Here is a 16,209-nt window from a genome sequence, read left to right as displayed (position 1 = left end):
TGAAAAACAGTAAAAAGCCATTCAAGTATAAGTGGGGCTATTATTTGTCTCTAGCAAGAAAAGCTTTAAGAGCTTTTGCCAAGTATGAAATAGCTTTTAAAAGAAATAAAAAATAAATAAATAAATAAAAAGTAGATTGCCAGACTTTTCTTCTGAGGTGCCACTGGATGGACTCAAACCACCAACTTTTCATCTTGTTTGCAGCATGCCGGGACTCCAAAAACAAGTATGTTGCTGTTGTTATGTGCTGTGAGTCAGTCCTGACTCACAGTGCTCCTGTATAGGGTTTCCAAGGAGAAGCTGGTGGGTTTGAACCATCAACTTTAAAGTTAGCAGTACAGCCACACCAGGACTCCAAAACAAGTATGTTGATGTTGTTGTTGTGCTATTGAGTTGGTTTGACCCATAACAACCCTATATAGGGTTTCCAGGGAGTGCCTGGTGAGCTACAACTCAGTCCTGCATGTGAATCCACATTGCCTCTCCAAAAAGTATGTTGTTGTGAAGTGCTGTCGAGTTGATTCCAACTCATAGTGACCCTGTGTAAGGTTTCCGAGGAGCAGTGGTGAGCTTGAACCGCCAACCTTGCAGTTCAAACGGCTTTGTAGTCTGATGCATTAGCCCACAGCACCACACCAGGAATCCCCAAACTAGTCGTTGTTGTTGTTGTTGTTGTTAGGTACCATCATGTCGGTACTGATAGCCACCCTATACACAACAGAATGAAACACTGCCCTATCCTGGGCCAACGTCACTATTGTTGCCGCGCTTGATTCCATCAATGCTGCCACCTGGCCAATCCATCTCATTGGGGGTCTTCCTCTTTTTCTCTGACCCTTCACCCTACCAAACATGATATCCTTCTCCAGGGACTGGTCCCTCCTGACAATATGTCCGAAGTATGAGAGATGAAGTTTGGCCATCCTAGCCTCCAAGGAGCACTCTGGCTGCACTTCTAGTAACATGTTAATTGTAGAATCAAGGAGATGTTTGCTATATACGTGTTCACTATACAATTCTTTCAACTTCTCTAATGTTTGGAAGTGTTCATAGTCTGTGGGAAGAAATTCATCATGCACATCCCTGCACATTCCAAGGTCAGAGATACTGATTCATTCAGGCCTTTCCCTAACGTGAGGAGTCCTGGTGTGACGCTGCAGGATGGGCACTGGACTGACAGCTGCAAGGATGGCAGTTCAGACCCGTCTTGGAAACAACTCCTTGGTAACCCGACGCAGGGTCACAGTGAGTTGGAACTGACTTGACACCACTAACAACAAAAACAACAATGTTCGATACTGAGGATGTTAAAAACATTTTGTTTGGTTTTTTGCTTTTGTAATTAGTAATGCAATGAACATCTTTTTGCATAAATCTTTGACTACACCTTATTTCCTTAGGATACAGTCCTAGCTAAACACTGGATTACTGATTCACGGGAAAAAGTATTTATGTGTGAGAGAGGTTTACACCCTTTCACACTTGAGAACTTTGTACATCCTGAATGTATTCCAAAAACCCAACCCAACTCACTGCCATCGAGTTGATTCCAACTCATAATGATCCTGCATAGGGCTTCTGAGGCTGTAAATCTTTACATGAGCAGGAAACTTGGTATTTCTTCCATGGGGGTGGGGAAGGGGCTGGTGAATTTGAACTGCCAGGTTGCAATTAGCAGTCCAGAGCTTAACCTACAGCACTACCTGGGTTCCTTTTTGTATGTATTACTTATTTTAAAATATGTATAGACTTCATTATTTAAACCTAAAATGACTTCAAGTTTAATTAAGTATCTTTGGTAACTCCTGAGGTAAGTCATCCTGTTTCTTCTTTTTGGATTATGCTCCCAGTCTGTGCTCCTTCATCACCTCACTGCCATCAAGTCAATTCCAACTCATAATGACCCTGTAGGACAGAGCAGAACTGCCCTATAGGGTTTCCAAGGCTGTAATCTTTACAGAAACAGACTGCCTCATCTTTCTCACATTGAGTGGCTAGTGGAGTCGAACCACTTTTGCCCCTTACCCCTAATTTTATTTCTCATCTCTCTCTAGGCACTCTGTACACATCAAGAACCACACTCTGGTTTTGGCTGATCAAATATAGGAGCTAACATTAGGTGGTTACCTGGGTGGCCGTGAATCCTCCTTTGGTGAATCTGAGAGGAAGGGCTCAATGCTGGAGGTATCACGGTCACGTGAAAGCATGTCTTTGACCTCTCCATCCTTGGCAGATGTGATCAGCTGAGTCCTGGAGGTGGAAACTGCTTCCAAATCCTTGACACTCCCAGGGCTTCCAGCACCTTCCTTTCTTGATGAAGTGCTGGAAAGAGAAGGCAAGGAAGCCCCAGGGTGCAGCCATGGTCAGGGAAGTATTTCAGATGCCACAGAAGAGTGACCTTCCTCAACCCTTACTACACCAGAAGCCTTACACCACCTCAGCTCCTGTCTTTTGTTGTTGTTGTTATACTTTATTTTTGTTGTTGTTAAGAATATACACAACAACACATACACCAATGGAGCAATTTCTACATGTACAGTTAATTCAATGACATTGATATACTGAGTTGTGAAACTATGCTCATCCTCCTTTTCTAAACTATGCTTCCCTCAGTAACATAAACTCATAAATTAAGCTAAACTTCAAGGGGTATTTTGGTTTCAGGTTTAAAGAGTCTCTCAGGGGTCTCAGCCCTGAGTGTAACCCTATGCCATGGAGAGTGTTTCAGCAGAGGGGCTCATTTTTCTCCTTTACCAGAATGAGGAGCCCTCTATTAACAGCCTCAGCAGGAGACTGTTGAGCAGAATGGCACAATCTCCACTGCTTGAAAGCCTGTGACCTGCGGATGTGCCATAGGCTTTTAGGAGGCCCTATGGCTCCTGAGGTATGAGTCACGCAGGCATTCTAGGAAACTATGGCAAAGCCTCCTCCCGGGGTAGGTCTGGGTGTGGGCAAATGGTCAAGTGGGCACAGTCTGTCCTGATGCACATACCCTGGTGTTCATGCCCTGATCTCCCACCTAACTCAGTGCCCAGGAGAGCAACTGCCCCTCTGTTGAAGTGGCACATATGCACAGGACTGAGTGACTTGAGGATGCCCATAGATCTCTCCTTTCTTTCCTCCTCTTTTCTTCTGGCAACAGGTGTGCCTCTAGGGACCAAGCCTCAACCCATCTGTTATTGCACGGGTTACCTGGCAACAGAAGCTAGAGGGCTGGGGTGTGTCTGCCCTTACTGAAGAGGCAGAAGTTAGCATCCAACAACCCCTGCACCCCAACTCCTGTCCTGCATGTGACAGTTTTCCATAACTAGCTTTGGCCCATGTCCTTTGATAAGTGATAGTGTCAATAACAATGTATTTCTATGGAGAACTTTTTGCATGCAAGGACTGCATTCATTCACTCATTCATCCTCACAACCACCTCAATGACTTTGCTCTCTATGACCATTACTACTACCATGTTAGAGGGAGCAAAGGGAAAGACTTGTCTGACTCGCCCAAGGTGAACCTTAGGCTAAAAAAGTGAATAAAGAGGCAAGCCCAGGTATTGACACTGGAGCCTACATGGTCTTGTCCACAGCGACCCTGAGGAGGAGGACTCATCAATCAACTGTAGACAGTCTTCTCACTTGGCACAGTACTGTGTGAAAGATGAGTTGGGGATTTTAGGTGTAAAGATTGTCACCTGGATCATGGAAGGACCATGATGAAGGGGTGGGTGAAGGCGGCTCACAAAGTACATGAAAAAGCATAACTGGAGTGCCCCCAAGCTTCTCATTACAATTCTACCACTCAGCAACGGTGCAACTTGGGGTGAAGGGGGGTGCAGGGTACCTTCTTTTTGAGCCTCACTTTCCTCATCAGTCTAATGGGGACCATCACACTCCCACCTCATGGGGTTTCTGTGAAGATAAGGGTGACACCTTGCTCTGGCTGGTTCAGAACCAGTCCTGGTCTGGGATCCACAGTCACTGCCAGAATTGGCAGCAGTGATATCCAATGGTTGAAACTCAAGGGACATGTTCTCCCTTTCATCTGTCCAGGAGGAAGACCAGGTGGTGAGCAAGAGGAGCAAGAAGTCCACTCACCTAGGAGGCTCTTTGAATGCCTTCCTGGACTTGGATTTCTTCCCAGGTTTGGTAGAAAAAGGGGCAATTCCCAGCCCGAAGCTCTGTCCATCAGACTCACCCACTAGGTGGCCATCAGCATCCACGAGCCCTGCCTGAATGGAAAGCCCAGCCCAAGATCATGGATAAGAGTAAGTGTTTGGGTCCCTTGGGGATCTGCCCACACTCCAGCCCAGTGTATGTGGACCAAAGGCTCAGGGTAGGATATTTGTCCAGTACACTGAAAAGTGGCTACTGCTGCTGACTTCAGGCTGTCCTGGACCACTCAGCCAACTGTCCACATTCCACTTCAATCCTCTCACTGTTTATGGAGCATCCATCCATGACCTAAGGATCTTAAGGCCTGTTTCTGACCCAACTCCAGAAACTGGTCTTGTTTATTATTAGCCTCCTCTACAATCTATTGCAATCATTTCGACTTCATATGTGGTTTATTCTTGCAAGGGTAACACTCATTCCGGTGCTACAGTTATCTGTTATGACCCTTGATTTGCTTTAATGCAGCACACCTGCTGCCTCTGGAGTGGTCTGGGGATGGAAAAATCTGAGAAGAGTGCCATCAACAAGAGGCATCCTGTGCTTACCTTCTGGACAGCAGAAATGGCTGCAAAGTCATTCTTGTCTATGAGTGTGTACTTCCTGCGTAAAGTGGACTCCACTTCCTGTTCCTGTTGGCTTGGAAGAGAGAGTGAGAGAGTACCTTGCACCTGGAGTCATGCTGAACCCAGTGGGGCAAAACCAAGTACCAATGTTAGAACTAGTTTGGGTGATACCTCTAGTGATGGAGTTATCAGACCAGATGGAATAGACAAAACGATCTCTTTTCTAGGCCCATCTCCAATATACCCATCATCTAGCCCACAAGCCTGCAGGGCCACCATCATGTAACAGGAGCAAATGCTCCAAGATGACATTTAATAAGGACTAGAGGCACACCTCAGAAATACTGCAGGTTTGGTTCCAAACCACAGCAATAAATAAATATCACAATAAAGTGAGTCACAAGAATTTTTTGGTTTCCTAGGACTAGGTTAAATATTAGTATTAAATACTCTGGAACCCGGGTGTGGTGCTGTAGAATAAACATTGGACTACTAACAGCAAAGTTGGTGGCTCAAGTCCTATACAGGGTTGCTAAGAGTCAGAACCAACTCTATGGAACTCAACAACAACAACAACAGTGCATATAAAAGTTACATTTACACTAAGTGTGCAATAATAGCATTATGAAAAAGTCTGAACTACTGTGAGAATTACAGACATGAAGTGAGCATATACTAATGGAAAAATGGTGTCAGTATAACTGTTTAATACAGGATTACCACAGACCTTCAATTTATAAAAAACAAAACATCTGTAAAACTCTACAAAAAATGAGATATGCCTGTCTCAGGGCCATGCTCTGTGAGAGCTACTCAGGCTATAGGCATGTCTGCATTTAAATAGACCACTAATGCCTCCATGCAGGGAGCAGGGTGGGTATATTCATGATGCCACTCCATAAAGACCTCTGTCCAATTAATGACATCAGTATAACATCTTCCAGGGACCACCCCTTCTCTGAGTGACAGCCCAGTGGAGGGTTGTCCTCCCCACTTCCCCCCAAGGGAAGTGAAGTGCAGGAGGATCCAACAGCTCTGTAGCAGTGGTTGGCAGGGACACCAGGGGCCTAGGCATATCCCAAGGACTCTAGTCTGGCTCCTCACATATGAAAGAGGGTAGAGGAGTTGCATTTGGAGGCAGGTGCCTAGACAGTCGCAGGAAATGAAAAATGTCAGCCTGATGCAGGAGTAGGGTAGGGCAGAGGTGGTCCCTCACCTCAGTACCACCCGGAACTGGTTGAACACCTCCTGGATCTGTCTGAGGTTGATTATCTGGTTGGAGGAGAAAGCAAAGTGGGGGTTAGAGAATGGGGCACCATGGGACTGAGACTGTGTCTATGTTCAGAGAGTTCTGAGGATTAGATGTATGCAAACAGTCTCTCAGCAAAGTGGCAGTCAAGGCTTTCTCAAGAGCTACGAAACACCTGATGAGAGTTTTGAGACTAAGTATTTAGTGAGTTATAAAAATCACCTGCTCTAAGTGCTGTTCTCTATAAAATGAAAATGACTGAATAATTCTTGAAAATACTTCATAAGAAAAAAATTTGCTAAAATTTGTTCTCAGTTCTCCCCTGCTTCCGAAAGATATTTTGGGAGCAGCCTGAGCTTATTGGAAAGCGACACACACACACCTGTAGCCTCCCTCTTGGCACTAAAATCCTCACAGCATTACTTTTGATCAAGGGTCAGTCTGAGTTTGCCCCTACTGAGAGGCCAGAAGAGTCTGCCCCTCAGCTGTCCTCAGTTGCCCACAGGAGATCCAACCATGTGACTCTTTGATGAGAGGGGATGGATGGCTGAACTGTGTAACAGGATGCATCTCGCGCCCCTAAAGGTCCCTCCTTGTGAAATTTCTCTCTCCTCTTACTTGACCCCTTCTAACATGAGTCCTGGGGAGCCTGCCTTGTAGACAAGCAGCCTGACTACCAACCTTTACAGAGTCACAGTGAGTTCACTCCAAGAGGTCACTGAGCTGGGATTGAATTCCAGCAGCTTGGTTTTGGGGCCCATGTTTGTGACCTCTGGGATGGACTACACTTTTACACACATGTTCAAGGTCACTGTGCAGCATCCACATTTTTGTGTAAACCTAAACACAGAAGCTGAGGCCATGATAGGCTGAAGGGCCTAATGCCAGGTGTCCTGTACTGTCCTCCTGCCCACCACATACACACAATAAGTTCCAAGGGTGTGCCTACTACAGGGCAGCTGGAGCTGGCTAGGCCTGGCAGTCCTGTGAGGGGGCTCCTTACATCAATCTCGTCCAGAGTCCCCTCCAGGTATCTCCGAACCTGGGAGTTGATCTCAGCAATCTGGATTTCGTCCATGGGGTCATAGGTCACAAGTGTGCGGTTGGCCTTGGAGAAGGATAAAAAATGTCAACAAGCTCCACAGAGCTAACTGAAGCAGGAGCAGCAGGGGCCATTCTGGGGAGACTGGGCACAGGCCAGCTCTATTCCCTTTACCACCCAAGTCAGCTCTATTCCCTTTACCCCTGGGTTTTGGTGGAGAGAGCCTGACACACAGGCCAGGTGCTTAGGTCAAAGAGAGGCTGTACGGTGGGCAAGGAAAAGAAAGGCCACCGAACTAGGGCCTATTGCTCCAGGCAACGGAGCTCTGCTGGGTGAGTCGCAACAGACTCCGCAGCATGAGGGCCACAGGAGGGAGTGCTGCCCCTGCCCAACAGCCCCCTCAGGACCAGTCCAGGCAGGCCATCAGAGAATGCCTGCCCTACTGACCTACCTCCTGTCTTCCAGGGCCCCTGCTGCTGCCTCCCCTCCCCTCTTTCTCCTCAGCACCCTTACCCCTAGCCTGCCCGATACCCCCTGAAGTTGACCATCATACCCTCTGACCCCAATACCCAGATCTACCAGCCCCCTGCCTGCCTACTTCTGCTCCTGCTCACTAGACCTTCCTACCATTATTCCTAGGCTCTCCCAGTACTCCTGGCCCACATGGCAGCCCTGCCCCTGGCCTGTCCTCCCTCTGCCTCCCTGGTCTCAGTGTCCTCAGTACTCTTGCCCACACAGCCTCTCTTCTAACTGAGCCCCTCTGCTCCAAAGCCTCTTTTCCCTCAGTCTCCTTGGCTGGTGACTAGCTGGTTCTCCTAGGTGGTTAGTGTGCCCTCCTAGCCACCTGGCCCCCCTGCCCACCCATTCCTTTTGCCCAGTTAGCATCCCTGCCTTGATTTCCTTTGTTGCTTTCCTACCTAACCCTCCTACCATTTGGCACCCCTAAACCTAGTCCCTTTAGGCTCATCCTGCCTCTAGCATCAGCCCTCCCCCTGAGTCCTGTGTCTCTTCAGTACCTTACCAGGCTGTCATGGATGGCCAGCTCCTGCTTGAGCAACGCCAGCTCCTTCTCTAGGTTCTTGACCATCCGCTGTCAGGGAAACATAGGGGAAGGGGCAGGGCAGGGCATACAATCAGAGAAGCCACCCTGCTTCCCCTTCTTCATAGCAATTGTACAATTCTTCACCCTGTGTCCAAATGTCCTGGCCCTTCCTGCTATTCCACAGGGTCTGATCCCAATACCTAGATGCTTCCCCAACCCTCTGACCCTTCTTTCACTGGGGTGTGTCTTCTGTCTGAGAGGACTTCAACAGTCCTTCAGCCTCTGCAGAGGTGACAGAGAACCAGAGTGAGCACAAGCACCCACAGGGTCATTCTGAAGTCCAGTTCTCAGGGGCTCCAGGCTGTTTCTAGTCTACTAGGGCAATGGCTTTCTCAGTGCAGCCCACTGCGTCCAGGATGCTATCCCCAGAACATACTATGGACCGTCATCCTTTCCAACCACTGCATAAAGACACCATACTTCTCAAACCACTCCCTCGGTGTTATCTCTGAATTTTGCTGCTACAAACAATGCAGCAACAGACAACTTGGTAATACAGTAGTCTACAAAGCTCCATGGGATCTGCTCCCATCTTTCCTACTGCTCCCCCCACCTATTCCATTGCAGCCAAATTGGCCTCTTCCTCACACCAACCTGCTGACTCTCTCCTCTGCACTGTCTGTCCTCACTGCCTGAGATGTTCTTCTCCCAGGTATTTCCATGGCTCACTCCCCCTCACCTCCTTCAGGTTTTTTATTTAAAAGATAATTTCTAAATTAGGCACACCCAGCAACCCTATTTTAAATTGCAGCTCCTGACCCACTCCTGTACTATTTTTTAAAAAAAACTTTCCTCTATATTTTTCCATCACACAGATTACCTTCTAACACATTCTAGACTGGTGATATCTAATAGAATTTTTCTGTGATGATAGGAATGTTCCATATATGTGCTGTCCAATATGGCAGTGGCAACTCACATGTAAAAAAAACCCTTATGGATAGCAGCAGAACACTGAATTTAGAGACCACCTTAAGAAAACATTTGACAGAGGCAGGCTTGCAGAATGTGCCCTTTGGTTGTTGAGATGATTATATATTACTAAGTGTTTTTCTGTACATCCAAAAAAAAAAAACCCAAAGGGAATAGAAGCAAATACAGTTGAATGATGATGCACAGAAGAGATTGTAATCATTGCAATGAAACGATGAGTGTAAAACCAATGTTTTCCCATGTAAACTATCACTCAATTCATAATAAGAATTAAAAAAAAAAAAGAATATATTTGATACCTTGAACATTAATGGCAGAAGACCAGATGAGTTATGGGATGACATCAAGGACATCACATAAAGAAAGCAAGACACCATTTAAAAGACAGGAAAGAAAAAACCAAAATGGGTGTCAGAAGAGTCTCTGAAACTTGCTTATGGTTGCTGAGTAGCTAAAGTGAAAGAGGAAGAAATAAATGATGAAGTAAAAGAGCTGAACAGAAGATTTCAAAAGGTGGCTTGAGAAAGTAAAGTATACAATGAAAATGTGTAAAGACCTGGAGTTAGAAAGTATAATGATATGTGCAACATTTCTTAAGCTGAAAGAAGTGAAGAAACAAATCCGAGCCTTGAGTTGCTACATTGGAAGACTCTATGGGCAAAACATTAAACAACATAGAAGGATCCAAAGACGATGGAAGGAATACACCTTCACTGAACCAAAAAGGACTGTTTAACATTCAACCATTTCAGGAGGTGAAATATAATCAGAACCCTATCGTATACTGTAAGAAGAAATCCAAGATACACTGAAGGCACTAGTGAAAAACAAGACTCCAGGAACTGAAGGAATACCAGTTGAGTTGTTTCAACAAATGTATGCAACTCTGGAAATGCTCACCTGTCTATGCCAAGAAAATTGGAAGACAGCTTCCTAGCCAACTGACTGGAAGAAACCCACATCTTTGCCATTCCAAAGAAAGGGGATAAAATTGAATGTAGAAATGATCAAATGGTATCATTAATATCACACAAAAGTAAAATTTTGCTGAAGATAGTTATAAAATTGTTGCAGCAGTACATCAACAGGAAACCACCAGAAATTCAAGCCAAATTCAGATATGGATGTGAAACAAGGGACAGTACTGCTGATGTCAGTTGGATATTAGCAGAATGCAGAGAATACCAGATGTTTACCTGTACTTTACTGACTACACAAAGGCATTAGACTGTACAGACTATAAATTACAAACAGAAATACCAGAACATTTCATTGTACTCATGCAGAACCTGCGCATGCGTGGCAGTTGTTTAAACAGAACAAGCGGATACTAAATGGTTTAAAATTAGGAAAGGAGGCAGCGTCCCTTAAACAAACAATAAAATTAGGAAAGGTGTGTGCCAGGGTTGCATCTTTTCACCACACTTATTCAATCTTTATGCTGAGCAAATAATCTGAGCAGTTGGACTATTTTGAAGAAGAATATAGCATCAGGATTAGAGGGGGATTCATTAATAACCTGCAATATGCAAGTGATACAATCTTGCTTGCTAAAGGCAAAGAGGACTTGAAGGGCTTATTGATGCAGAAAAAGACTACAGCCTCCAGTATGGATTACAACTCAACATAAAGAAAACAAAATCCTCACATCATAATAAACAGAAAAAAGACTGAAGTCAAGGACTTAATTTTACTTGGATCCTCAATCAATGCCCATGGAAGCAAAAGTCAAGAAATTAAATGATGTATTGAGTACTGCTGCAAAAGATCTCTTTTAGAAATGTTAAAAAGCAAACATGTCACTTTAAAGACTAAGGTGTGTCTGACCCAAGCCATGGTATTTTCAATAACCTCATATACATACAAAAGCTGGACAATGAATAAGAAAGACCAAAGAAGAACAGGTATATTTAAATTATGATGATGTTTTTGTTGTTAGGTGCCAACGAGGAGTTGGTAACGACCCAGAGCGAATTTATGCACAGCAGAACAAAACACTGCCCGATCCTGGGCCAACTTCACTACTGTTGCCACACCTGAGTCCACTGATGCTGCCACTTGGCCAATACATCTCATTGGGGGTCTTCCTCTTTTTCTCTGACCCTCCACCTTGCCAAACACGATATCCTTCTCCAGTGACTGGTACCTCCTGACAATATGTCCAAAGTATTAAAGATGAAGTTTGGCCATCTTGGCCTCCAAGAAGCACTCTGGCTGTACTTCATCCAAAACGGATCTATTGGTTCTTTTGGCAGCCCATGGCACTTTCAATATTCTTCTCTAACACCATAACTCAAAAGCATTAATTCTTCTATGGTCTTCCTTATTCACTGTCCAACTTTCACATGCATATGAAGTTAATGAAAATACCATGGCTTGGGTCAGCCATGGTCATGGTATTTTAAATTATGATATTGGTGAAAAATATTGACTATACCATGGACTGCCAGAAGAACAAGCAAATATATCTTGGAAGAAGTATACCTAGAATTCCCCTTGGAGGTGTGAATGGTGAGACTCAGCTTCACTTTGGACATGTTATCAGGAGGGACCACTCCCTGGACAAGGACATCATGCTTAGTAGTTGAGGGTCAGCAAAAATCAGGAAGACCCTCAAAGAGCTGGACTGACACAATGGGTGTAACAATAAGCTTGAACATAGCAACGATTGTGAGGATGGCGGAGGATTAAGCGGCGTTTCAGTCCTTTGTACATAGGGTCGCCATGAGTTGGAACCACCTGGATGGTACCTAACAACAATAAAGCCACAGAGAGCTACTGAGTACTTGAAATGAGGCTTCTGTAACAAAAAACTAAAATTTTCTTTTCTCCTAAAAATTTTTTTGTTGTGGTATCCCTGCATAAGAAAACAGTCATCATTTTGACAGCGCCCACAAATACATTTGGAGGTGAATTTTTTATTTTATTTAATTTGCATAGCTCCCTGTGGTAGTACGTATTTACTGTATTGGATAGTGCAGCTCTAGAAGTTGCCTATTTATTGTGTTCATTATACCTATCTTCCTCATTTCTACTAGAATATAAGCTCCTCCAGGACTGAGATTTGTGTTTCTGTTCTCACCCACATAATTCCCAAGTGCTCATAAATTTTAAGTGAGTGCATAAATAGAATCCTGGTGTGGCATTGAAGGATTAAGCACTGGACCAAAAAGTCAGTTTGAACAGCAAGGTCGACAGTTCAAACTAACCGGCTGCTCCTCAGAAACCCTATATAAGGTCACTATGAATTGGAACGGACTCAATGGCACTTAAAACAATAACATAAGTGACCTATTTCTAGAAGTAGAATTACTAAGTGATTTCTTCATAGCATCTGTCTGAGTACTTCTAATAAAAGCAGCACAGCGGGCTTCATGCTGAGAGCTCTCACTGCTGGCAAGGCTTCCTTTTGTTATCATAAACCGGCCGCTAGAGGGAGCCTCTGGCATCTGGATCCAGGACTGGTAACCAAAGTCATAACTAGTCTGCAGCTGCATTGGCTTTCTCCCAGACCCAAGGCATGCACAGAAACAGCACAGAACCATATAAGTTCCCTGATGGTCAGGCATTTTCACTGTAAGTGTCCTGAGATTAATTCAGCAAATTCTGCTTAAGACCCATACCACACTGAAGTGTACTCTAACTGCAGCCTGCAGGTATGCTCTCTCTGTTTAATCAGAGGTTTCCGATACACTTTACTAGTGTGAGTCAAAAATGATCCACACTCTGGTTCTATTAAAATGCACATCCATAGCTGATGACAATGTTAAGCATGTACAAGTGGAACAGACAAGTGACAATGGACTAAGTGGCAAATCATTTGCAGATCAGCCATGGCTCTGCCTGTGAAATCATCCACAACAGACTAAGGTTTCAAAAAATTTGTGCAAGATGGTACTGAAACAACTTACAGAAAAGCATAAATAGAAGCATTTGGACATCTGCAAATAAAATTTGGAACGATACTCGAAGGAAGGGAGAAGTTTCTTTAAAAAATCGTTACTGGTGATAAGACATAGATTCATCACTACGACACTGAGAGAAAACAACACAGTCTGAAATGGAAACATTCTTAATCACTGACCAAGAAAACGTTCAAAAGTCAACTATCAGGTGGAAAATTGATGCTTACAGTTTTCTGGGATTCTCAAGGGCCAGTATTGGAACACTATCAGTAAAAAGGTCCAACAATCAACAGTGCTCATTACAGTGAGATGCTCACTGAAGAGCTGAAGCCTAAACTTCGGACTAAAAGCAGAGGACTGCTACCCAAGGTGTTATGATCTTGCATGACAATGCACACACCCACACCTCTGCCAACACTGTTGACACTCTGCAAAAACTTCCTTTTGAGGTGTTAAAGCATCCTCCCTATAGTCCTGATCTTGTTCCATCGGATCAAGATTCACCTTTGATGAAGAAATGAAGACAGCAGTGCATTTGTGGCTCACAGCTCAACCTAAAACATTTTAAAATAAGGGAATACAAAAGCTTGTTGAAATGGGCAAAGTGTACTGAAAAGCAAGGAGACAATCTTGAAAAAGGAGGTATTTGTCTTTTGTAAAAGTTGATTAAATTCTACAGCCAGAGTGGCTGCTGGTTAGTAGCCTTTGAGGGTCAGCATATATATAAATTCCTACAAGACGTCCACTTAGTCTCAGTTCTATACTTGAGATTTCTATGCTGGAGACACAGTTACACATGCCTGAAGTCTGCATTCCTAAAGGGGTGCACATCTGAGTTAAAGTCACTTCCAGGAACTTTATTTTCCAGTGACTTTCTTTCAGCAAGAGGCTGATTACTCTGCATGGTTTCAGTGCCTCTGAGTAGAAAGCATTCAGAATGCGGTACTCTCCCTGGTGAAGACAGACACTTGAGGAGCAAGTACACTAGTGCTTAATGACAGGAATTTCTAATTTTCTTTTTTTAAGTGCTGTTGAGTCGGTTCCAACTCATAGCGACCCTATTAAGGGTTTTTGAGGAGCAGCTGGTGAGTCTAAACCACTGACCTTGTGGTCCAGAGCATTATCCTGCAGTACCACACTAGGATTCCTCTTAATTGTTTAGTAGGTAAAAATATAAGGAAGTCTCTGTTTGTAAGTAACACCAATAAACATCTTCTTCAATTGCCTATATGTTTTAGAAGTACAAATTATAATTAAAGAAAATATAGGACCCACAAAGGACTTAAAAGTTCTATAAAACTAAAATCTAGTTTTCCCCAATAAACTGTGCTTTTAGGCAAAACCTTCTCAACACTTCTAAAATAAGACAAAAGGGGCATCTGATTATACAAGAAGGTGCATTTTCACTTGACGGTAGGATACAGCAACTGTGGCTCTGCCCCCAATATGTCCATTGCTCACAGTTCCGTCTGCTGCCTCACAGTGTGACCTCCTTGCATACAGAGGAAGAACCTGATACTCAGATTCTGAGCACCTTGCCACAGAGAGCTCAGGCAGAGGGGCCAGAGGTGGATTGAGAACCCAAGCCTCCTATCTTCCAGACAGACCACTAGCCAAGTCTGCAGAAACAATTTCACTCCCTCGGATACAGACACCAATATTAATGATGGTGCTACAAATAAAAAGGGCATTCTGGGTATAGTCTAGGAAAGATACCAACCAAAATAATTTTCCATGTCTTTCTCAAGAGCACATGTTTATAAAGAAAACCACTTATCATGGAGATTATAAAAACATTAACACTGGGCAAAAGGGGGACTTGACTGTCCAGAACCAACATGCAGATTTTAGAACCAAGAATCCATTAAAAAGAATGAAATCCCTTGCTGTCAGGCACAATACCCATGCAGTCAGGTTCACAGATGTGGTACCCTGAGCTGAGAACACCAATCAGCACCAAAAAAATTTCAAGCTAACACTGATTAAAAAGGGGGAACATGGAACAGAATTTCCCATTCTCATGGACCTCCTTATGTACTTTCTAGAGACAGGGATGATGGGTAAATCCCTGAAACTATTGTCCTGAGAAAATCTTTAAACCTTACACCAAAAATATGCCCTAGAATCCCCAAACAATAGTTTAATATGTAACAAGTAAAGAATGTCTGCCTTCAGCATTATGCTCTTTTAAGAACTATCTGTATAAAATCCAAGTGACAGCAACTCAAAATATTAGACAGGAATCTGGGGTCCGTGAGTTTATGTTAGTAGGCATGAACAACTCAGAAAAGGAGGGTATGAAAAGTTTCAAGACTGGAATGAAGAATGTAATAAATGTCACTTAAATGTGCATATAGAAATTGTTGAACTAGTATATATTGTACTGTGGATATTCTTTGTTTTGTTAAAACTTTTTATTGTGAATTGAGTGAAGATTTACAGAGAAGATTATCAGTTTTACTTTCCACACACCATACATTTTGCTTCACTATAAGGTTGCAATCTCCTCCATGTACCAATACTTAACAGTATTTACCTCTGTTCACTTAACAATTGCATTCCTCCTTGTATCTCCTGCTACCTTCAACTTTCCTCTGCTAACCTGTCTTGTATTTTGCCTGCCCATGTTAATTTATGTCTACCCTCTAGCCCATGAATATCCCCTCCCTTCTGTAATGATCATAGATTGTTTATCAAGAAAACCTTCAACTTTTTACAACATTGGCCTAATAAAATGTTTGTCCTTTTGCAATTGACTAATTTTACTCAGCATAATGTCCTCCAGGTTCAACTATGTTGTGAAGTGTTTTACAGACTCATCATTATTCTTCAACGTTTTGTAGTATTCCATTGTGTGTATGCACCAAAATGTAACCCTTCTGTTGAAGGGCATTTAGGCCACTTCTATCTTTTTGATATGTTGCTTATAGAGAGCATGTTGAAGGATCCTCTTCTCTTACCCATTATGCTCTTTATATCTCTTGACTGGGACATTTAATTCATTTACATGCCATGTAATTATCATTATGAATGAATTGATTGTTGTCATGTTTCTGTGTGTTGTTTTGTGGTGCTGCTTTGTTCCACATAATTTTGTTGTTTGTTCCACATAATTTTCTATTTTGAGTTCATTTTGTTCATGGGTTTTCTCGTCATTTTCATTTACTCTGATGTGCAGGTGTATTATTTTTCTTTAAGGTTACCCTGTAAATTATTAATCTTTTCCTTGCTTAAAAGTCTGTTTTATCT

At 43.4% G+C, this 16,209-nt stretch overlaps 1 protein-coding gene across 1 annotated transcript in view; it reads right to left on the bottom strand.

The window, feature by feature from the left end:
- Positions 1 to 16,209, bottom strand: part of KIF9 (kinesin family member 9) — a 123,749-nt gene that overhangs the window by 70,332 nt on the left and 37,208 nt on the right. The window contains exons 10-15 of the mRNA XM_006868838.1: positions 8,042 to 8,110; positions 6,982 to 7,086; positions 5,946 to 6,001; positions 4,712 to 4,802; positions 4,089 to 4,222; positions 2,128 to 2,322 (exon numbers count right to left, since the gene is read on the bottom strand). Of these exons, the coding sequence (XP_006868900.1) occupies positions 2,128 to 2,322; positions 4,089 to 4,222; positions 4,712 to 4,802; positions 5,946 to 6,001; positions 6,982 to 7,086; positions 8,042 to 8,110 (650 nt within the window). The remainder of the gene's footprint in view (positions 1 to 2,127; positions 2,323 to 4,088; positions 4,223 to 4,711; positions 4,803 to 5,945; positions 6,002 to 6,981; positions 7,087 to 8,041; positions 8,111 to 16,209) is intronic.

Source organism: Chrysochloris asiatica, unplaced genomic scaffold, assembly GCF_000296735.1.
Source record: "Chrysochloris asiatica unplaced genomic scaffold, ChrAsi1.0 scaffold00124, whole genome shotgun sequence".
NCBI lineage: Eukaryota > Metazoa > Chordata > Mammalia > Afrosoricida > Chrysochloridae > Chrysochloris > Chrysochloris asiatica.
The sequence above is the reverse complement of the archived record's forward strand: the minus strand, read 5'-3'. Positions and strand labels throughout refer to the sequence as shown.